This window comes from Dryobates pubescens, chromosome Z, assembly GCF_014839835.1.
Source record: "Dryobates pubescens isolate bDryPub1 chromosome Z, bDryPub1.pri, whole genome shotgun sequence".
Classification (NCBI taxonomy): Eukaryota; Metazoa; Chordata; class Aves; order Piciformes; family Picidae; genus Dryobates; species Dryobates pubescens.
This window is the reverse complement of record NC_071657.1, coordinates 58,627,445-58,651,237: the sequence shown is the minus strand read 5'-3', so window position 1 is coordinate 58,651,237 and position 23,793 is coordinate 58,627,445. Positions and strand designations below refer to the sequence as shown.

Genomic DNA, 23,793 nt, shown 5'->3' with positions numbered 1-23,793 from the left:
AAGAGATGGATCCCAGCTGCTGGGCTTCCATACCTGCCCACCACTGGAACAACCAGGCAGTAATGTGCTCACCTTGCTGGTGGGTGACTACTTACTGCCTACCTCATAGGTCATTCAGTCATGGGGACAATGTAGTATCTGCCTCTTTTGTCATTCCTGTCCCTTCCCTCTTCTGTCTATCTGCAGGCCAGCCCGTGTCTTCTGATTCTCCTTCCTTCTACTCCTCAGTAGGAGCTGCTGCTTATCTTACTAACCAAATCAAGATGCATTTCTACTATTTCTTGTTGAGTATAGCAGCAAGTATTTTATTTGAGGGCTGGGTCTCCACTTAAGTCACTGTGTGTACCTTCAGACTGAGTGAACTTTCCAGTGTCCACATGGGTGGCTTCAGAGCAGGAGACCTCACATCCCTGTGTGTGCTCCTTGATCAGAAGACCTTCTTCCCATTTTTGAGGCCACTGGATGGCAGCACAGTAGTCATGAGCCAGGTTCCAACACAGGATGAGAAGTCACCATGTTTCATGGTGTCAGGCAAGGCTACTTCCTTTCAAATGGTGTGCCAATGGCCTGGGATTTATGTGGTTGTTCAGGCATGAAATCCCAAAATATTGCAGGCAACAAGCACCTGACTCCTCCCACACACCCTGCCACCCAGGGGCTGACTGCCTCCAGGCACATGCCTGTGTGGCATTCCCTATTAGTTGATTGCCCTTATGAACAGTGATCAAAAACAAGTTCACAACACACACCAGTATGAGCAGTCTGGTTACACAAGGATATTCAAGGAACTGAGTAGTTACAAAGTAGAAGAGACCTAGGTACCACTTGTTCCTCTCTACAAAATGTCTCTTCAAGGAGAAAAGGGAGAAGGTGCCACTTGTTGATTTTTTTCATGACATGGTTTTCTGAGTACCTGGATAGCAGTAGCATAGGGCCCAAAAATACCAGATTAGGCTCAAGTCCAGTGCCTTTATCATGGCTTTCCCAAGCAAAGTAAAACAAAGTGATACAGAGCACAACAAAACCTGAAAACAGCCATTAGCAATTACAGGTGATTTTGTGCACACACACGAAAGGACAAAAAAAAAAGGAGTCAAGTAAGCCAGCAATGAAAGATTAGCAATGACTACAGGCACCAAGCAGAGGCCAAACAATCCTAGTAAAGGTCAGGGAAAACAGATGTTGGCATTCCTGCATGGGCTAGAACTACCAACTTTTCAATTAAGAGCTGAACATGATAACCAATTGCACCAGAGACCTGTGACCTCAGCATTCAGTGTGATGCTGTGTGGTGTGGAGCATCACTTTGGTCAGCTCTGGTCATCTGCTTGGGTGTGTCATCTCCCAGCAAACCCCCAGTCTATTCATTAGGGTGACAGAGTGTGAAACAGAGAAGGCTTTGATGCTGCACAAGCACAGATAAGGAACAGCTAAAACACTGGTGCCTTAACAGCACTGCTTTGGTCACAAATCTGAAATAGCACCATAGGGACCACTAAGAAAAAAAAATTAACTCCATCCCAGCCAAGTGGCACTGTACACTGGGTTGCTCTTTCACATCAATACTGTTGAGACATTTATGTCATATATTACACTAAAACAATAAATGAATTCAAGTATTTTCTGAGTGTATATAGCATTTTGCTATCCACATCTTGTACAAACAATACTAGCACAGCATGTACCAGTCCAGTGACTAATACAAATTTACACATGCAAAAAGATGAGGAGGGAACTGCCTCTTCCTTCCTATTTTTTGATACCCTGAGCTAGTAATTTAAAAAACCACCAAACCTTAAAGCAAAATCCCCATAATCTCTTTACCAGTGAAGATATGTTAATTCCTAGGTTGACTTACGTGATTTAAAGAGTTTATGTGATGATCAGCATCCAAAAGGCTTTTTACTATTGGTAGATGATTATTGATGACTGCTAAATGGAGAGGGGAGTTCTTCTGCTGTGGAAGGAAAATAATGAACTATTATACCTGGGTATATTATCAGAAGTTCATTCATACAAGAGAGAAGTTCTTTTTAAAATCCACCCCCTCCCCTCCAGAGGCTCTCCTCCAGCAGAGGTTCAAGACTGCAGGAAACATGCTTTGAGGTGTGGAGTTAAGCCAGAGATGATAGTATGCTCCCACAACAGTAGCAGGTAAACAAGTACAGCTGAGAAACCTGGAAATGTTGAGTGTATCAACGTGTCCCTACTTAGGAATGTGGCAGGGCACTCACTCCTCTTATGTGTTTGTGCCTTGGATGTGTTTCTACCTTTGGCCAAAAATAGGCTGCTTAGGGAAATGTTTCTGTTCCCTCAGAAAATCTGGGCTGCTCTTAGCTGAATAGGCTAGGGGGGCAGATTAATTCTGTATTGAGTAAAGCTATACCAAAATCTGCTTTCCAGGAACAAACTGTTGTCACATATTGCTGCTGGGAAATATTCTTTGTACTAAACCCACTGGATGTATTACTTATAAAAAGCAGGTTACAGATAGAAAGAAGGGGAATTTATTAAAGTGATCACTTATTAAATAACAGGGGCACAGATCCAGCCATCATCTAACCGTTAGCATGATCACTTTGTATGTTGAATCTGTGATTCATCAGTTTCTTGTTAAATACAGATACATAATAAATAATTCTGTGTCAGTGCCACTCCTAGGAGGCAGGTACCACTTCATTACTGTCTTTATGAACAACAGCTATTTCTTCAGGGCTACAGATGAATAAAACAAGCTCTTACGCAATGCGGCACTGAAAATGTTTTGAATCCCTAAGTTACAACTTTATCAGTTCCTTCTGCTACAGAAGTCAATGAGAACAAGCAGCTCAACAACTGCCTTGTTTCTAAATAAATTATTTCAAGCACATCGTAAGTTGTTTTTTCTTGATAACATTACACAGTAGGCCAGTGATCATGGCAGATAAATCATGAAGGGCATCAAATCATTAAGGGCAACAAAGTTGATGAGGGGTTTGGAACACAAGCCCTGTGAGGAGAGGCTGAGGGAGCTGGGGTTGCTTAGCCTGGAGAGGAGGAGACTCAGGGGTGACCTTATTGCTCTCTACAACTACCTTAAGGGAGGTTGTAGACAGGCAGAGGTTGGTCTCTTCTCCCAGGCAACCAGCACCAGAACAAGAGGACACAGTCTCAGGCTGCACCAGGGGAGGTTTAGGCTGGAGGTTAGGAGGAAGTTTTACACAGAGAGAGTGATTGCCCATTGGAATGGGCTGCCTGAGAAGGTGGTGGATTCACCATCATTGGAGGTGTTCAGGAGGAGACTTGATGGGGTGCTTGGTGCCGTGGGTTAGTTGATTAGGTGGTGTTGGATGATAGGTTGGACACAATGATCTTGAGGGTCTCTTCCAACCTGGTTTCTTCTATTCTATTCTATTCTATTCTATGAAACTCAGATTGTATTTTCATCCTGTACTGTAGAAGTGGAAAATAATTTCCTATTCACAGAAAATCTCAGATGTAACACAAACTGTAATGACTACATTGAGACAGGATTTGATTATTAGGAATATCTTTTTCTTTTTAAACCCCAAAGAATGGTGGTATGCAGATTTTGAAAGCATATGCTTGGAGTGCAGACAGTGAAAGCACTTAAAGTGTTTATTTACCTTTATTAAAAATCAGTTACAAGTGTTAACTCTTTGCCCGTGGCACACAGATACTACTGCTGCTTAGTTCAAGCAGGGCACTTTGCCCATCTCCTAATGCCTGGGTCATTATGTTAGCCTGGCCACATTTACACTGCACTGCCCCAGTTTGCCTAGGCACTCACCAGGTTTGTACAATAGGATCTTGTCTTTGTTGGTCCATACTGTTATGAATAAGGTGAGCATTTAATAATAATATATTCTTACTTCATCATTTTGGCTCCTCCTCTCGCATAATGCGATACAAAGGTTATAAACGTTTGGTAACTCAGTTGAGCGTTATCTTCACAATAGGAATGGTTACAAATAGTTTGAGAACAGTATTTGGAAAAGATAGATCCAAAAGTAGTGATGTTACCCCACTAACAAAAGGAAGGAACTTCCCAGGGACTTTAGGAATATAACAAATACTCACAATGCTGTTTGCCGATTGTGGGAATTTCTGTTACCATCCCTTTTTATCAGAAAATCCTCCTGAACTGCTACTGCTGTTTAGTCCACGTGTGATGGGGGCAAAGACCCGAGAGAAAGAGCTGGCTTGCTCTGCAGCTCACCTATTTTATCAAAGCCAGCCTCATTTTGTCAAACATTAGGAGTGCATTCCAAAGCCAGACAAATGGCCAGTAACAGATAAGCATTAGTTCCTTCGCCCGGACACGTCCTAGCACACGGAGTCTGCGTCACACCGTACCCGGGCAGGGCACACGGCTTGGGGGAAGGGCTCATGCGCGTTCTTACTGACCCACAGCCCTGGGAGGGGGGAGGTGCCTTCCCCTGGCTCCCTCTATCCCAGCTTCCTCGCATCCCAGCTTCGGGGCGGGGGGGGGAAGGGAGTCTCTGGATGTGCTGCCATATATACATATTGCAGCCAACATCCATAAGCCATGTAATAGTGTGTATAGTGAAAAAAATAACAAAGGCAGTCTCACTCAGCTGTTCGAATGCCCAAGGAAGATCGCAGAAGACATGACAGGCAAAAAGGCTATACTCATATACACTCACCTCAGGTTTAGGGACCAGGTCAATATTCTTATCAATGAGAAAATTAACCAAGGATAGATGGCCATTCTGAACTGCAATCTGCAAAGCGCTGCTATTGTTCTGAAAGAAATAGTACAGACTGCAAAACTTTGTTGCTGGAAAACCAGTACTAAGGAAAGTTATCTGTATAGGATATTCTTTCATTTAAATCTGTGGTATTATCCCCTCTCCCCAAAACAACTTTTTTTGATAGAATGATATAAAATGAAGTGGATCAGCAGCTAGCATGACATGCCTTTGTAAATACTAAAGGGACTTGCCACTTTTAAGGTATCTCAGCAAACATGCTAAAATCACCAGTATTCTACAGTCCTTTTCAATCTCTCTTAAGAAAGATTAATCAGCATTGTCAGCTATCCTGTGCCAAGAACAAGGCCAGTGCCAATAAATCTCCTAGTTTGTTAGTTTAGCTGGATATATAACTACCAAGTAAAGTCACATTAACAAACTTTTTAAAATAAATCAGTTGGAAATTTTCATTTAATATTTCTGCTAAAAGAAAAAAGCTCTCAGTCTGCTGGAAAGGAGGTTGTAGTGAGCTGAGGGTTGTTCTCTTCTTCATAGTGTCAGGTGATAGAATGACAGCAAATGGCTTCAAGTTCTGCCACGGGAGGTTTAGATTGGATATTACATTACTGAAAGTGGTCAGGCATTGGAATAGGCTGCCCAGGGAGGTGAAGTCACTGTCCCTAGAGGTGTTAAAAAACGTGTAAATATGGCTCTTCAAGACATTGTTTCATGGTCATGGTAGTATTAGTTTGAAGTTATTTCAAATCAAAATTATTCTATGTTCCATAAAAGTGCAGAAGGAAAGCCAAAGTCATTCAACAGATGTGAGCTGGACTGGAGTCCATAAACCAGATGTGGAGGAACAGGTTTGTCATCAGTTCAGTCACAAACACTGCCAAAAGGGCGGATTTTCAAGTACCCTAATTGGTTAAATTTCCTGGTCATGTGTTCTGCTATTGGACATACAGTCGATACAAAAGCTCCACCACAGTACTGAAAAAAAACCACCAACCAACCAACCACCACCACCACCAAAAACCAATCCACCAAAACACAAAACCTGTGCTATAGTTCTTCAATGTGGGGTTTGTTCTGTTAGAACTCTACAATCCCAACTCTATTTTATTAACTTTTTTTTTTAAACCATGTCATAAAAATAAGCAGAGCAAATATACTGTTAGTCCACCCAGAAAAGAGAAATTCCTTCTCATGGCCCATGCACCTGTGTGCTGCAGGGATACAGTGTACATACCTGAGTTAAAACATTGATGTCACTCCCTGCTCCCAGTAAGAGTTCAGCACATTTTTCATGGCCTTCCTCAACAGCCAGATAAAATGGAGTTTCTCCATTCTAGAAGAACAGAGAGAAAATGTGTGTTCCAATCTGAGCCACATGACATGAAACAAGTTAGCTAGATCAGACCCATCCAGCTCAACAGGAGAGATGGTCACAAGACAATGCAACCTGAATGCTCCTAAATTGACATTTAAATGAAACAGCAACTCACCAAACCTTAAGAGACAGATGACATTTATGTGGGCAAAGGTATGATAAGGTCTACGATACTGATAACAATTTCATAAATATTATTCACACTGTTTTCAAAGAAGATTGCCAGTAATAGGCACATAAACAAAGGTGGTGGGTAGCAATTGCTGCCATTCAACACCAGGCAGTACTACTAGCATACTAGCACATACCATTAGTACCAGTTTCTGTCAGTCCAATGCTGTGGATTTCTGATCAGTGCCCAGCTCTAGTGCGAGCTATAAGGAGTGCTTTCAGCAGAAATAATCTTGTTGCAATTTATGTCAGATCTTCTCACTCCAAAAAAGTCTCAGTGTTTCCACAGAAAATTTCTGAAAGAATTACATCATCTGCACAATGGTCCAATCTCTACTTTTCAACTCCTAACATATACAAAGGTTTACTGCAAGTTACTCTTGTGCTTCAGCATTCACAGAAGTGTCAATAATTCCCAATTTATCTTTTGCTTAAACTCCTGTCACATCATTTTGACAAACTTAGTATATTTTAGTGCTTTGCTCATACTGGGGAAAGAGAGACCAGTTTATATCCACAAACCAGAGATGAATAGGAAGAGGAACACCTTTAGCCTTGGCAGGGCAGGGGCACAAGCAGTATAAGCTTTGTATGCAGAAGAGACGTGGTTAGACAAGGCTTGGAAATACAAGGGCTTCACATTTCAAAAGGGTTCACATGCTTCAAAGCCTGTATATAAGTTTGCATATAAAGAAAAGACAATCATCCTTTGACCACAAAAAGCTGTTGCTGATTAAGAAAGAGGAGGGCCTTGGGTAGGAGTGGGTGTCCCTCGCGCTTTTTGCCCTCTGGTCCAGCAGAACAAACCTGTAAATCACATTGCAGATTACCTCAGTGGGTATAGCAGCCCCAAATAACATGAATTTATTTGCCCAGTATGTCTCAGCTGCCCCACAGAAGAAGCAGAAGACACAAGGACCCTTTGTAAGGCAGGCATGCTGAGCTGAGAAGTTAATGTGCAGTTCTTTCCTCCACTCCTGTTTAAGCTTTAAAATTAATATTATGTGTGGGGATTCAGGGATATATACTCAGGGATATAACCTTCACAGTTAATATGTAATTTATGAATATGATGTCTGAGCTCACCAACACTAACCCAGGAAAGAAAAGTGGATAGGCAGTGTCTGCAGCCAGTTCTGCAAAGTCACTTGGGATCAGATGAACGAGGTACAAGTATGAGAACTCTTTGCTGAGGTGCCTGCTCTGGTATGTGCTGGGTGTGCTCTTTTTGAGTTGATTTTTCAAATCTCTATCTCTTTTAGTAATTTCTGTGTCCTTACCTGATTGGGCTCATTTATTTCCTCCCACTGCTCAAGAAGGATTTCTACAACTTTGCTGTGACCATTTTTGGCTGCTAGATGCAATGCTGTGTTTCCCTCCTTGAAAATGAAATGCCAGATAAGAGATTTTAAAACCCAGAATAAAGACAAAACATCAAGTAAAAGCAATAGAAAGCCTTTTGTCTTTTACATAAATATCTTTTCAAATGCATGGAAAAGAAGGCAGATCCACACAGGGCTCTCCAAAAGCCAGACAAATCTGAAAGTGGTCTTTTCACAGGTGTGCCAACATTACCTGCTGCTCCAGGTGATTGTCCCATATTCTGAAACAATGCAGTGCAAAGACCTAAAATTTCACTCCTACAGAATGCATCAGAAGAAAATTTGGCTACCAGTTCCTTCAAGGATGGGGACTACACCAAGCCCCCAAGATCACTGATTTAAAGATTAATGGCCAAAACCTAGGTAAATATATAGAAACTTGAAGTGGCTTTGGTGCCAACATTGCAGTCTTCACTCTCCTTCACCATCAGTACAATTTCTCACTAGCTAATAAGGAAAAGGAAAAATAAAACAAAGTTTAAAAATCCAAAACTGCAAAACACACCAGAAAGCAAATAAAATCAAAGAGCAAGTTCAGGTAGAGCAGCACATTTTGAGGTAAAGGACAATGCTGGCACAAGAAAAAGTATAAAAGTTGCTAAAAAGAAACTGAAGCTGAGAATTAGGAGAAGAATCCTAATCCCCAGTCCAGATCTGCTTTTCATTGACAGCACTTGAGATGGAGGGGGAGGGTTCAAATCCTTTTTAGAAATTATGGGTACAGTGTGATTGCTTTTAGTGACCCAGGAGATGAGTTTTTGTCCTGTCTTCTTACCTACTGACTGTAGGATCACAGCATTTGCCTCCCATCATTGATATTTACACTTCCAGCCTACTGGATGTTTGAGACAACACTGTCTTTTAACCTCTTTATAAAACCTTTATAAAACCTTTTAACCTCTTTATAAAACAGCAGAGCTGTGCATTGCACTGCAGCTTTTAAACTACTACCAGAATACCAAAGAAACAGCTTCCCTTTCTGTGTGTTCACTTACATTGTTCTATAATGCAGTATCTAACTGTTTTACAGTTTTTCATGTATTTATCCTTGCAGTACCTCAGATGCAGAGAAATACCAACTTGATAATTCCCAAAAATGTTTGAGTAAGGAAATTCAAAGGGTTATTTAGATACCTTAAAACACAGTGTCAAAAGCAAACTCAGACTTAAGTGTTAAGGCACTTCTGAAAAATCCCTGAGGTGCTTGTTTACATCCTTGAGTATCTTGAAAAATTAGCCATGCAGGACTTAGCAGTGACACACAGACATGACCAAGCAGAGTGAGAAACTGTGAAATACCATCTCCCCGTGCAGAGGCTGACACCTTAATCACCAGACTTCCCCACCTCTTCCAACAGACAGCATATGCTTGTCTTACTTTACATGAATTATTAATCTGTACAGGAAAGAGTTCCAGCAATAAGACCAGAAGTCCCATTGTCTCCCCTTAATTACTGAAAACTCACTGTCCTTGTGAATTTGTTGGTCTAATATAATATCACCACCAGCACTGCGACATTTGTACAGCTTATTCACTTTTTTTTGGTTCTGGAGCAACTACTCCAAAACCAAATAATCTTTCATAAGCACATTTTAAATTGTACTTCTGTGGAAAAGAGAACTTTACCTTATCTTTTTCAGATGTAAACAGCTTCAGAGTAGTCAGATAGTTTACCATGTCAACATGGCCTTTTTCAGATGCCAGAAGAAATGGCTTTTTACCTTTCTAGAATACAGTTGTGGAAATAAATAGAGTTATTGAAAGTAAAAATACTTTGATTCCAATTATTAAATATATGGCATACATATGTGTATTCTGTATAAATGTTTATATATCATATTACCAAGCAGAATTAAAGAAAAAATTATACACATGGGGTAGTTATAGGCTGTTCCTTGAATGTTTTCCACAGATCTCGAACAGAAAGAAGTAGAATGTAAATAAATCACTATTGGGTATAAAAAGGAAAATAATGATAAATTCTAAATAATCACATTGGAGAGATAGCAAACATAAGCTGGTTGTGTAGGCTAACTTTCTCTCTCTTTTAGGCTTCCTCACTCTGGGAGACACTAACTTATTTCTGCTTGGCTTTGCTGACCTTGTCTGTGTTCTTTGTTTTGGCTAAGTACTAAAAAACATTTCTCTGCTCTTCCTCTTGTCCCTCTGTGACCAGGGAGTTAAGGAGGGGAGCAGGGAAGGGAAAGCTATTAGATCCCCTGGGTTTTGGCTGGGGGGGTTCTGGTGCTGTTAATAAATTGTAAATACCTGTAAATATTGTAAATACTGTGTATTTTGTACATATTAATTGCATTTCATTGTCAATTCTAGTTTTGCTTGTAAATACAGCTTCATTTCCTTCCAGCTGGGCTGGTCTGGCAAATTTAATGTTGGGGGGAACCCACCATAACACAAGACAAGTAAGGATTAAAAAAAATACTCACGTTTTTAGTTAATGCAAATAAAAAAAAATAAGCATACATTTTGTGTATCCTGAAGAAAATATTTGAAGACTGTTGAGAAATGGTTACAAGGCAGAGAATTGTGATAAAAAGCAATTAGTGATAGAACAAAAAGGAATGGCCTCAAGCTGCAACTGGGTAGGTTTAGACTGGATATTAGGAAACATTTTTTCCACAGAAGAAGAGGTCAGGCATTGGAATAGGCTGCCCAGGGAGGTGGCTGAGTCACCAACCCTGGATATGTTTAAAAGTCATTTGGATGTGGTGCTTGGCTTTGCTGACCTTGTCTGTGTTCTTTGTTTTGGCTAAGTACTAAAAAAACATTTCTCTGCTCTTTCTCTTGTCCCTTTGTGTCCAGGGAGTAAAGGAGGGGAGCAGGGAAGGGAAAGCTATTAGCTCCCATGGGTTTAGGCATGAACCTTGTAGAGTAGGGTTATCATCTGGATTTGGTGTTCCCAAGAGTCTTTTCCAACCTGAATGTTTCTGTGATTCTGTAGCACCCAAATCAGTAATTAAAAATTTATATAACCAGCACTAACTCAAAATTCATTAAAATTCCCCTAGTCAGAATTGTTTTGCCCACAACAGAGGACTTGTGACAGCGAAGAAATAAACAGAAAGAAACCAAACATACTGTACCCCATCAGGCTTGTTCAAGTCATTCAAATGAAGATCTTGGAGTAAATAATCAACTATTTTAACGCTGTTGTTCTGAGCTGCAAAGTGCAGAACATTCATTCCTTCCTGAAAAACCATAAGCAATTCTATAAGAACAAGTCTGATTTTTTACAACATACACATATTTAGAGTTTGTAAAAATTTGTCACCAACAAACCTCATTCTTAGCCTTTTGATCAGCGCCCGCTTTAACTAATTTCCTCATTATATCCAGATTTCCAGTCCAAGCTGCAAGATGAATCACCATCAGGCCATGCTTCAAATAAAATGATAAAGGCAGAAATTACCACCAACACACCTCCTGCCAAGTTTCTTTAAGTCATTTTTATTAATTCAGTATATGAGTGGGTTCTGCTCTATAGGCTCTTAGGAAATTACCTGGCGCTGTGAGTGGAATTCATTTCACTTAAATTAAGCTGAATACCATGCATCAAAACCTAGCTATATGTTTCGTCCGCCCCTTTCCTGGATGGAAATCAGGCATCTCCAGAGAAGGACTAATTGCATTTTAAGATAGGGGGAGATACTAACCAGAAATTATTCCCTTTCTCCAGAAACTATGTAGATACTTAGCACTGGGTGCAGTGGATGACATTTCAGGTGATGATATGTAATATTTCCATGAGTCACCATAATATTCCACTTAGCCCTCTTCTGAAAGTTCTCTTTTATTCTCTCAAATTGTCTATAAAGGTCTTCTTTTATAGGGGGGAAAAAGTCCCTGTTGATAACTTCTTAGAGACAAAAGGAATGGAAATAAGCAACTTCCAGCCCCTGCCACCTGTCCTGGATATAGATCTCTCTAGCTTTTCCATACCTCTAGCTTGTCCAAATCCAGCTGTCAGCACCTCCTCATACATCTTGTGTGCAGTCCTAATCATCCTAAAGGGTTCTGCTCTGGACTCTCTCCAGCTTATCAGTGGTTTTGCTTTACTGGGGAGCCCAGAACTGGGTCCAGTAAGGAGAAGTTGCAGTGGAAAATGGTGGATGCCAATACAGAACATGCATCTTGTGCACAGGCTGCAAGAATAAAGCTGGGCTTGGGAAAAAACCTGTGACTGGCTCAAAAATCTGCCCTAAAAAAACCCCTGATAGTCTGATACAATGAGAAGACTAATCTGATGGATGAGGGGAAAGAAGAGAATATCTACCTCAACTTTTGTTAGTTTTGACATGGTCCACCATGACTTTCTTGTAGACAAACCAATGAAACATAGGCATAGACAAACAAATATGCTAAGAAGTACTGAAAACCCAATGAACAGCCAGGCTTAAAGTGTTCCGGCCCACAGAACAAAGTCAAGCTGGAGACCAGTCACTACAACACACACTAGGCATTGATCCTGGATCCAGTACAATTTAAATGACCTGAATGATGGGACACAATGCACCCACAGTAAATGTACTATTATATTAACCTGGGATTGAGAATTGATATTTGTGTGCTGCCATCCAGAGGGTCCTTGATAGGCTGGGGAAATGGGCTGATAAAAACATGAAATTCAACAAGGGGAAAGACAAAGTCCTGTACCTGAGGAGAAGGAACCACAAGCACCAGTACTGACTGGGTATCAACTTCCTGGAAAACAGTTTGACAGAGAAGGATTTGGGGCTTCTGATGGACATTAAAGCAAATGGGAAGCAGCAGTGTGTCCTTGCAGCACACAAGGCAAATGGTATCTTGGGCTGCATTAGGAAGAACAGTACCACCTCCTCAAGGAGAGTGATCCTTCCACTCTACTCACTGTTAAGATGAATCTTGAATACTGTGTCTAGTTCTGAGCCTCCCAGTATAGAAAAGACATGGACACTCTGCACAGAGTCCAGCAAGGAGACACAAAGATGGGGCCTGGAACAGGGTGATCTTTAAGGTCTCTTCTAACTCAAGCCATTTTATCGTTCTATGATTCTATGACATCTGACTTGTAAGGAGAGATTGAGAGACCCAAGACTGTTTAGCCAAGGATGGAGGTGGATCTTATCATTGTGTGTAAATATCTGATGGAAGAGAGTAAAAGAGTTGCAGCCAGACTCTTCTAAGTTGCATCTAGTGACAGGGGAAGAGGCGATAGACACAAACTGAAGTACTGAAAGATTCACTTAAACATAAGAAAAGCCCTTTTTACTCTAAGGATGATCAAACACTAGAAGTTATGGAGTCTCTGTCTTTGGAGATAATGAAATACCAGCTGGACATAACTCTGACCAACCTCATTTCATGACCATGCTCTAAGCAGAAGGCTGGACTAGGTCATCTCAAGAGTTTCCCACCTCATTCACTCAGTGTGATTCTGTACATGAGCAATTTAACAGGGAAGAGTCTGGCAGAAGAAAAGAAGACCATAGGAATAGAAATAGTGGGTTCAAAAAAAAAAAGAGGGAAAAAAAAAAAAAAAGGCCAATAAGGTATTAAATCAACCAGAGGACAAGAAGTGGAAGGATTCTGTGGTGCCCGCAGTCTTGTGATTGTGGACTCCTGCAGACAGTGGTGCAGATGACCTGCAGGATCAAGCTCCCAACAATATATAAAGGGTCTGCCTTGGACTCTCCTGCTGGTCTCTCCATCAGGTCCATGTCTGAAAGAGTTGGGATGGTAGGATGGCTAAGAAGCTGTAAATGTGTGCCGTGGTATGACATGCAGAAGGACAAGTGACAGATTTGGGTCTTAGTAGTATAAGATTTCTCTGCGGTAATGTAATTGTGTATCAGTGCTAACACTGATAATAAGCAATAGAATTGTAACTTGGTGACTACATCTTGGGGTGTTGTAATTGTGAATTAATATTATTAATAACAGTGGTGTGTTTATTAGCCAATTCTAGAGCCATGCTGCTTAATCAATACACAAATATCTCCATGAGTTATGTCAATTCTCCAATCTAAAGGTGGGAGTACCACGTATGTGCTGCTAAGAACACTGCTATGTGTTTTTATCAGCTTACATTTTGTACTGAGAAATGTTAATAGTGCACCATCTGTCCCAGTCAAATCATGGAATCATAGACTCAATCAGGTTGGAAAAGACCTCAAATATCATCAAGCCAAACCTGTCACCCAAGACCTCATGACTACTAAACCATGGCATCAAATGCCATGTCCAGTCCCCAATCCCCTTTTGAACACCTCCAGGGATGGTGACTCCACCACCTCCCTGGGCAGCACATTCCAATGGCCAACAACTCTCTCTGTGAAGAACTTTCTCCTCACCTTGAGCCTAGACTTCCCTTGGTGCAGCTTGAGACTGTGTCCTCTTGTTCTGGTGCTGAATACTGGGAGAAGAGAGCAACCCGCTCCTGGCTACAACCTCCCTTCAGGTAGTTATAGAGAGCAAGAAGGTCTCCCCTGAGCTTCCTCTTCTCCAGGCTAAAAACCCCCAGCTGCCTCAGCCTCTCCTCACAGGGCTTATGCTCCAGACCTCTCCCCAGCCTCATTGCCCTTCTCTGGACACATTCAAGTGTCTCAATGTCCTTCTTAAACTGAGGGGCCCAGAACTGGACACAGAACTCAAGGTGTGGTCTAACCAGTGCTGAGTACAGGGGCACAATGACTTCCCTGCTCCTGCTGGCACACTATTTCTGATGCAGGCCAGGATGCCATTGGCCTTCTTGGCCACCTGGGCATACTGCTGATTCATGTTCAGCCTACTATCAACCAGTACCCCCAGTCCCTTTCTGCCTGGCTGCTCTCCAGTCACTCTAACCCCTGCCTGTATCACTGCAAGGGGTTGTTGTGGCAAAAGTGCAGCACCCAGCACTTGCACTTCTTAAATGACATCATGTTGGACTCTGCCTATCTGTCCAGCCTGTCAAGGTCCCTCTGGAGAGCCTTTCTACCCTCCAACAGATCAACACCTGCTCCCAACTTGGTGTCGTCTGCAAATTTACAGATGACTGACTCAATCCCCTCATCCAGATCATCCACAAAGATATTGAACAGGATGGGGCCCAGCACTGATCCCTGGGGTACACCACTAGTGACTGTCTGCCAACTGGAGAAGTCATTGTGCCCCTGTACTCAGCACTGGTTAGGCCACACCTTGAGTCCTGTGTCCAGTTCTGGGCCCCTCAGTTTAAGAAGGACATTGAGACACTTGAACGTGTCCAGAGAAGGGCAACAAGGCTGGGGAGAGGCCTTGAACACAAGCCCTGTGAGGAGAGGCTGAGGGAGCTGGGATTGTTTAGCCTGGAGAAGAGAAGGCTCAGGGGTGACCTCATTGCCCTCTACAACTACCTGAAAGGTGGTTGCAGCCAGGAAGGGGTTGGTCTCTTCTCCCAGGCAACCTCTACCAGAACAAGAGAACACAGTCTCAAGCTGTGCCATGGGAGGTTTAGGCTCGAGGTGAGGAGAAAGTTCTTCATGGAGAGAGTCATTCATCATTGGAATGTGCTGCCTGGGGAGGTGGTGGAGTCACCGTCCCCGGAGGTGTTCAAGAGGGGATTGGACGTGGCACTTGGTGCCATGGTCTAGTCATGAGGTCTGTGGTGACAGGTTGGACTTGATGATCTTTGAGGTCTCTTCCAACCTTAGTGATACTGTGATACCATTCACCACCACTCTCTGGACATGGCCCTCCAGCCAGTTGCTAATCCAGCACAAAGTGCTGCTGTCCAAGCCACAGGCTGACAGCTTGGCCAGGAGTTTGCTGTGGGGGATAGCCATACACTGTTAACCTCTTAAGGTCTTGGAGGCTAGAGAGTGGCTGATAGTGTTGTATTAAGTTACTCACATGAAAATGGAAGGACAGAATACCAAGAATTACTGTCTGAGCTTCTAGCAGTCCTCAAACATAATTTTTACTTTCAATGTTTGCTTTCATATGAAGTAGACAATGATTAATATACAACTACAGACAGCCTGTTTTCATGAGAGGCTTCAGGCACCATTGTGCTCACCCAGGTGTTCAACACAGCCAAAGTGATGGGATTTTCCTATAACAATTTTTTAATTTATATATAAATGTGTGCAGCCTTAAGAAAAAGTGAAGCATTTTCATGAAGAATTTAACATTGCAAAATTGGAAGCATAAGGCAAGTATCTACTTTTTCCTTTTCCCCTAAAATGTTCTTAATCTTTGTGAATCAACACATGGAAACCAGCTTACCTGATCTGCCATATCAAGTCTAGCTTTGTGACGGAGAAGAAAGTCCACTGCCGATATATGATTTCTCGCAACAGCAAAATGGATTGCGGTGCGCTTTAGCTGAAATAAGCAGAGCTTTGGTTGTCAAGTCTGTAACACAGTTCTTGTCCTTGTGCAGGTTATCAGGATTTCTGAATTGTCTCATTATTAGCAAATTTATTTGTTGATATACATGGGCTTGCATATTCCTCCTTAAACAGCCATGGTTGGTCTTTATCTGCATTTTTTGTTTCCTTCGATAGAATTTAGGTATTGATCGTAAAGATTTCTTGTGGAACCAAAGTTATTTGGTTATTTTACATAGCACCATCCCTTCACTGTAATTCACTTAAATGTCAAAATAAGACTAAATAATCATATGTTCCTTAAAGGAGGTGATGCAGTATAAGAAACATCCATGTTTACTATTTTATTATACAGTTTGATCTGAACAGATGAGAAGTAGGTTTGCACAATGAGATTTGGGTTTGGTATCCTCCTTGCTTTTGCCGATACCCCTGTAGGGCACGGTGAAATTCTCTTCTCACTCAGTATTAGTCACCTTTCCAGACTGAGTCATTATCTACATAAATGGAAGTTTCCACCTTGCAAACAGTAAGTCATTTTACACAGGCTCAAAACTTATCAAAAACACCTGATTAATTTTGCATTAAAATTTATGGTGTGAATTTGAAAGAGATTTGTTAAGTTGAATAAAACTTCAGAGGACAGAGTTTTTCTTCCAGTTAAAGTGACCATAACTAGATTTAATATCATTCAGTGAGAGTTTATATGCAAAGATATATAAACAACCTACTTAATTCAAAGTCGTTTTGGGTTTATTTTCTCATGCTTCCACACAGATCTGATGACTTGCCCATGTATAAGTTTAAATTTACAGCTATATGTGTTAAAAGCATAAAGAAGTGGGATTTATGGCATGTGTTTATGTCAGGAAAAGCCCCTTGCACAGAAGTAGTTCATTCAGTAAAACTCAGCTTTTGTCAGCTAGGCTTATTTGGCTTGGGAGTACAAGGGCAGTAATGATCAACATCCTGGCCTGTATCAAGAACAGGTAGGGAACAGCAGGGAAGTGATTGTACCCCTGTATTCAGCCTGGATGAGGCCACAGCTTGAGTACTGTGCTCAATTCTGGGCACTACAGTATAGGAAAGACATTGAAGTCCTGGAGTGTGTCCAGAGAACAGAAGAGCAAGGAGGATGAGGGGAAGGAGGATGAGGGGTTTGGAGGGCATGTTGCATGAGGATTGTTGGAGGGAGCTGGAGTTGTTTGGTCTGGAGAAGAGAAGGCTAAGGGGAGATTTCATTGCTCTCTATAACTACCTGAAAGGAGGTTGTAGTGAGGCTGGTGTTGGTCTCTTCTCCCAAGTAAATAGTAATAGGACGAGAGGAAATGGGCCTAAGTTATGCCAGGAGAAGTTTATACTGGATATTAGGAAAAATTTCTTTCCTCAAAGATTGATGATTTGCTGGAACAGGCTGCCCAGAAAGGTGGTGGGGTCGCCATCCCTGGGAACGTTCAAGAAGTGTATAGGTGTGGCGCTTCAGGATATAGTTTAGTGGGCATGGTCCACTTCTCCAACCTTAATGATTCTGTGATTCTGTGCACAGACTAGTGGCTCAACACAAAGACTTTCCTATTTTCCATATTGGACATGTGAACCATTTCTTAATCAGGTCCTAGAAGGGACCCCTGCAGACTCACAACCTTGCAGCTGACAAGGCTAGTATGCTGGGAATGCACCATGGTGCCCTGAGAAGTCACATTCAAGATCAGTGATCTGCCAGATGCTTCATACTCACGGTATCTACAGCATTTATGTTAACATTCCTTTTAAAGAGCTTTTCCATGGTTTCCAAATTGTTCATTTTAGCTGCATGTTGAAATTCTCTCTCATCTGGTAATACTGTAAAAAAACATGATGAAAAAAGTTGTATTGCTTAAAAATTAGCCATAATCAAGGGATAGTGATACCATACCTACTTTCTGATCTCATATGTTATGAGAATCATTTACTTTTCATCATGGAAGCATGCCAGGATTACATTTTTTTCTCTTCTGGATATATTTGGCTGATGTTTCTGGTTTCAGGTTTTAGGTGTAAATATAGGTAGACTTTTCACAGCATTGTAATATTACCATTATTTGCACTGATCATGGGAACAAGAGTTCATTTATTAAGTTCTAGCCATCTAAATTGGTCCCAAAGTATTTTATAGGCATAGCAGTGAACAGTACAAACTACAGCATTCATTTCTTATTCTTGGAAAAGTATCTTTGTTTCAAAAGAGAACACACCACTAAAATATATGAAAATGTGCAGCAGTAATGGTATGACTCAACCAAAAAAAAAAATCACCACCCCCAAAAAAAGTCTACTTGAACTCAACATTTGCCTAAAATGTAGAACCTGGATCTTCCTTTAATGTCTCAACCCAAAAAATGAACATCTCTGTGGTCAACTGAAGTAGCTACTGCATACATTTAGACACCTAATATTCAGTATCTTTGGAAAATAAATTCCCAGTGTCTGATAACTGGTTTAGCTAGCTTAGAGGTCAGAGTGTTTCCCATATTCCTACCTTCACATTTAGTTAAGATCTAGAAGAAATTATTATAACCGTTAAGCCGGTTGCAGAAATGTTAGTAGATATTTTGAATTTCCTGGTGTACCACACTTAACCACTAAGATATCTTCCGTCCAGAATATTTTGACCTGAAAGCCACTCATGCAATAATGTCATTAAAGAGGGCAGCACTCTCTGTTGAACTAGAAAACTACAGCAATTGTCTGTTCCTTGGAGACCTCTCCAGCAATTTCATCCTACTACATCATGTCTAAGTCCATTAACACCCAATAGGAATACAACTTGAAGCAGTATGACTGTAGAGCATACTAAGGAAAGTCAGTATAGTATTCACTTAATTGCATTTTACGTGTTACCCATGATTATAATCTCAGTGGAAATAATCACAGTTGTACTATACAAAACAAGCTGGAACACTTGCAAAGTTGTTTTCCTGTGACATTGTCCGAGCACCCCAAACAACAGAAGCATCCTTCGAAAATCCTCTGGAAATCACAGAATATTACTTGCTTGTTTTACAGCATGGGGGCACAGCCAAAGAAGTAACTTTTTTTTTTTTAAATAAATAAATAAAAATAAATTAAAAAAAAAAAAAAGTTGCAAATAAAAATGCACTACTGGCATCTGTGTCAAGCAGTGTGGCTGACAGCAAAACCAGCATTGTGAACAGAGGGGTCTCTGCAGAACAAATGCCTCCCTTGCAGTTTTTGTAGTCTGCACCCTGACAAAATACAGCAGTTTTCCACTACCTTGATTTCGAACATGAATAAACCATTGGTTACAGGATGTCTTGCTTGAGGCAATTTGCAGCAAACAAGACTTAAGGCAACAATTAGCTGCAATTAAATATCAGGACACATTCATTCCTACTCACTGCAGGTAGACACTCCACACATGCAACTTTAATGAGGATGCAAAGATAAATTTCACATCTCTGAACATTCAGGAGCAATCATAGATTCACAGAGTGGTTTAGGATGTAAGGGACATTAAAGATCATTAAGCTCTTATCCCCCATGACATGGGCAGGAGCACCTTCCACTAGACCAACGGCTTACCTGTACTGCCTTCAAGAAACAAGAGAAAATGATGTTTCTTCATCTGCATCAGCAAGGATAGTTTTGTTATAAGTCTGACAAAGAATTAGTAACTCATCTTTTCTCTCTTGTCCAGAAGACATGAAATGGCCATAGGCTGTTAATAAGAAGACCTCTTGCTTTGGGTGTGATGTTTCTTAATAATCTCTCTTAATACCACTTAACTTAGAAGTTAAGAACAGTGGCAATCTGGACACACCATGACACTAACTTGGTACACAATCCTTTGCTGCTTTTGCAAAATTATGTTTTCATGCAGAGAGCTGTCAGACTACAGATTTATGGAAACTTTCTAGCCAAGCTTGTGTCTCCAGGATCTGGCACTCCTTGAATTATTAGCAATCACTCCAGTTTCAGCTAACTGCAGCAATCTATTTGTGTCTGTCAGTCTCCTGCAGTGCATGTGTTTTCTTTGGCATCACATAAAATGTCTTACTTGTTGTAACACAGATTATATTATAGCTATCTATTTATGGCTATAAAATAGTTATATTCAATTTTTCTTTTGAGCTAAATAAAAGTAGCAATTTTATCATGTGTTTTCCTTTATAGTGAGCCCTACCTGCAGTGTATGGAACATCTCAATATTTTCTCTCTTGGAAGGGCAAGAAAGTAAAAAGATGAAGAAAAGTAAACTGGTTTTTTGACCTGAAAACAGAAAGTCTTCCTCAACAGAAACTCAAGCTTTGGGGTACTTTCAGTTTTAATTTCCTCATATTTACATCTTATTTTAGTGGCATTAATCTGTTTTTTTTTTTTCAGTAATAGCACAAATAAGGATGACTTCCAATGAAGTAAAAAAGTTCACCAAGGGTTTCAGTACTCATAGACAATGAAGGTCCCATGCTCCCTGTTCAAATTTCCTGTTATTGTATCCACAAGATGAAATCAGTCATCTCAAAAAGCTCATGGAACAAACCTCAGGAATTTGAATTACCTAAAGAGTTCCAAGGAGATAATTTAAAAACAAAACAAAACAACCAACCAAACAAAAACAAAATCCCACACCAATACTCATATTTAAATGACAACAAAAATTAGTTTCACTCTATTGTTTCTAAAAATTAAATTATTATCTTTAGTAGTTTGGCAACATTTTCAACATTCACTCTCTGTTTACTTCTCTATTACTGGAAATGAAACTACTACGGCAAAGTGGGTATTTTGTTCTGAAAAAAATAATTTTCCAGTTCAAAGTAGTTATGTGGTAAACAATCTATTGAGTCCAACCAATACTTTTCTGTTTGGTTGGTTTGATTTTTGTTTGTTTGTTTTCTTTATCTGCTCTCTTTGCCAGTCTGGAATCCGGAAGCGCAGTGCAGGAGAACTGTTCCTTCTCTGTTGCAATATGAACACAGGACAGGCTGTGGCAGGGTTCAACAATCACTACTCAGTTGCCATGAAAAAAAACATTTTCAATATTACAGCCCAGGGCAGAGCAGACTGTGACTAATGCCAGTGAACCCTCTCAGACAGCTTCAGGGGTGAAGCAAGGCACTGGGTGATTCATTGGATCCATGCCTTGGAAGACAGATGTGCCAAACACCAGTTCCTGATCCCACATCTGCACATCCTCACTGATGTATTTTGCTATGTACAAAGCAGCTCATATTTAACATCCCCCCTTCTCCTCCATTTTATCCTTTGACCAAGGCAAAAAGGGGATTCAGGTGGGCCCCACTTTCCCCTCAACCATATAGGACTGGCATGTTTCCTCCAGTTTGCCTCTCCTCTGACCCCACACACTCACGGCCGTCATGGCTGGCTGCCTCAGGTCCCTTCATGGCATCCTCCGTGGTGTAGAACAGGCGACTCAACCACTTCATTGCTGACTTTCGCTCCTCTTCCTCCTCGCCTAAGGGAAGGAGCCCCAGCGTGGGGTGAGGAGGGAGGTGCCTTGCACCAGTCTGGACAAACCAGTTCTCAGAGTGGTGAGTTGACTCCAGCACACCCAGCTGGGCCCAGCACACCCCAGCAGGCATACCTGCAGCAGCACCTTGGCACTTGGCCACATCATCCAAACAGGGTGAGGTGTGGAGCAGCCTCAGGAGATTGTTTTAAAAGAAACTAACCTCTGAGAACTCATCATCTGCTTGCACCATGTGCAAAGGGAGCACTCAGCTTTGCTCTCTGCCCAGAGCAGGATGCAGCCAAAACAGAACTGGTGGAAACATGGTATGAAGGAAGCATTGTCCTGATTCTCGAGCTGAAACACACAGTGGCTCTCAAACATCGTGTCCATGCTGAAGGAGCACTAAGGGAGAGCTGGGGATGAGAAGCCGCTCCTCACAAGTACTGCATCAGTCAGTGTTGCACCACAAAATGCAATTGCCACAGCCAGAAAGCACACGCATGTTTGGTGGACTGCTTACATGTAACAGAGGAAAAGTTGTTAACGTCACAAAAGTGATTCAGATTGAATTCTGCCATCATTTGGTATTGGGCTAGGTTTAACTTTTCCACAAAACTGAGAGGGAAACTGGTTAAAAACCCCCCACAACAACCACCAACCAACCAAAACCCACAGAAAACACCAAAAAAACCCAAACCAACCCAACACACAAAAATACCGGAGGCAAATAAAAGGGGAGATAATCTCCATACCTAAACAAGTCATTGATTTGTGTCAGGCTGCTGATGTAGATTGCATGAAAGCAGTTCTGAATCATTCCCAATCCTGAGGAATGCAGGGAATCCCCAGGTGACTCCCCTAAAGGTGGCTGCTCTCTGGCTCAAGAGAGCGACTGAATCTTGCAGCTGAGTCCGCCACCTAGGGCAGACTTCTGCCCCTCCATGCAGCCCCAGTACAGCTGGGCCTGGCCTGATCACACTGCTTTCTGCCTGCCTTCAAAGCCTTGCCCCACTCTGCTTCTCCTCCAGGTTCCTGGTGCATACCTGAGCATGAAAATCAGCTGTGGCCCTGGCACCTGAGCTGGGACAATCCCAATCACAAATACAGGCTGTGTGGAGAATGACTTGAGAGTAGTCTTGAGGAGAAGTATTTGGGGGTGTCAGATCATGAAAAAATAAACATGAACTGGCAATGTGCACTTGCAGCCCAGAAGTCCAACTGTATTCTGTACTACACCAAAAGGAGCATAACAAGCAGGATGAGGGAGGGAACTTTCCCCCTCTGTTTTGTTCTCATTACACCCCACCTGGAGTATTGTGTCCAGTTCTGGGGCTCCAAATACAAGAAAGACCTTGAACTATTGGAGTGGGCCCAGAGGAGGGCCATAAAGATGATCAGAGGTGTTAAAGCACCTTCCCTATGGGGACAGGCTGAGATAGTTTGTACTATTCAGTTTGGAGATGAGAAAGCTCCAAGAATAGCTTACGGCAGCATTCCAGTACCTAAAGAGGGCCTACAAGAAAGCTGGGGAAGGACTTTTTGGAAGGGCTTGTAGTGATAGGATGAGGGGGAATGGCTTTAAGCTGGAAGAAGGTAGATTTAGACTGGATATTAGGAGGAAACTCTTTATAGTGAGGGTTGTGAGATACTGGAACGGGTTGCCCAGGGAAGCTGTGGATGCTCCGTCCCTGGAAGTTTTCAAGGCCAGCATGGATGAGGCCTTGAGCAACATGATCTAGTGGAAGATGTCCCTGCCCATGGTTGGAACTAAATAATCTTTGATGTCCATTCCATCCCAAACCATTCTATGATTCTATGACACAGCATCCCAATCCCAGCTGCCCAGGACATGTTTTGGTAACACTTCTCACTCTCCACATGCGTAGCTTGCTGCCCATAAGACCTGACTGAGGGTAGGCAGTATTTGGTCACTGTGCCATGCTGTTTTCTTCTTGAGGAACCCTGGGCCATCTAATAACCATAGCCTTTCTAGCATTACACCTGCTGCTGTAGCCTCAGTAAGATGGAGCAGCCTGACATCCCCAGAACCCCCCAGCCCAGTGCTGCACATGGAGAACATGGCCACTGAGCTGGACAGCCAACCGTCCAATATGCCTCAAATGCAGGGAGGAGGCCAGCTATGTCATACCAAACCTCCATCAACTCTGTCATGCATGTATCCTGCTGCTGAGAACAAGCCCGCATTCCCACCCCACAGGAGGAAGATCCTTGCTCTGTGTATGTGGATGACAGCTTTGAGGAGCACATTGTCACACCACATGTGGTACAATCAGTCATAGGCTGCCAGGTAGG

The 23,793-nt window shown here is 41.9% G+C and overlaps 1 protein-coding gene across 1 annotated transcript in view; it reads right to left on the bottom strand.

The window, feature by feature from the left end:
- The window catches only part of ANKDD1B (ankyrin repeat and death domain containing 1B), a 31,550-nt gene extending 10,096 nt beyond the window's left edge, over positions 1-21,454 (bottom strand). The window contains exons 1-10 of the mRNA XM_009899877.2: positions 21,379-21,454; positions 17,746-17,849; positions 15,904-16,002; positions 10,960-11,058; positions 10,764-10,868; positions 9,289-9,387; positions 7,560-7,658; positions 5,968-6,066; positions 4,668-4,766; positions 1,859-1,957 (exon numbers count right to left, since the gene is read on the bottom strand). Coding sequence (XP_009898179.1) covers positions 1,859-1,957; positions 4,668-4,766; positions 5,968-6,066; positions 7,560-7,658; positions 9,289-9,387; positions 10,764-10,868; positions 10,960-11,058; positions 15,904-16,002; positions 17,746-17,849; positions 21,379-21,454 — 978 coding nt within the window. The remainder of the gene's footprint in view (positions 1-1,858; positions 1,958-4,667; positions 4,767-5,967; positions 6,067-7,559; positions 7,659-9,288; positions 9,388-10,763; positions 10,869-10,959; positions 11,059-15,903; positions 16,003-17,745; positions 17,850-21,378) is intronic.
- Between the last annotated feature and the right edge of the window lie 2,339 nt (positions 21,455-23,793).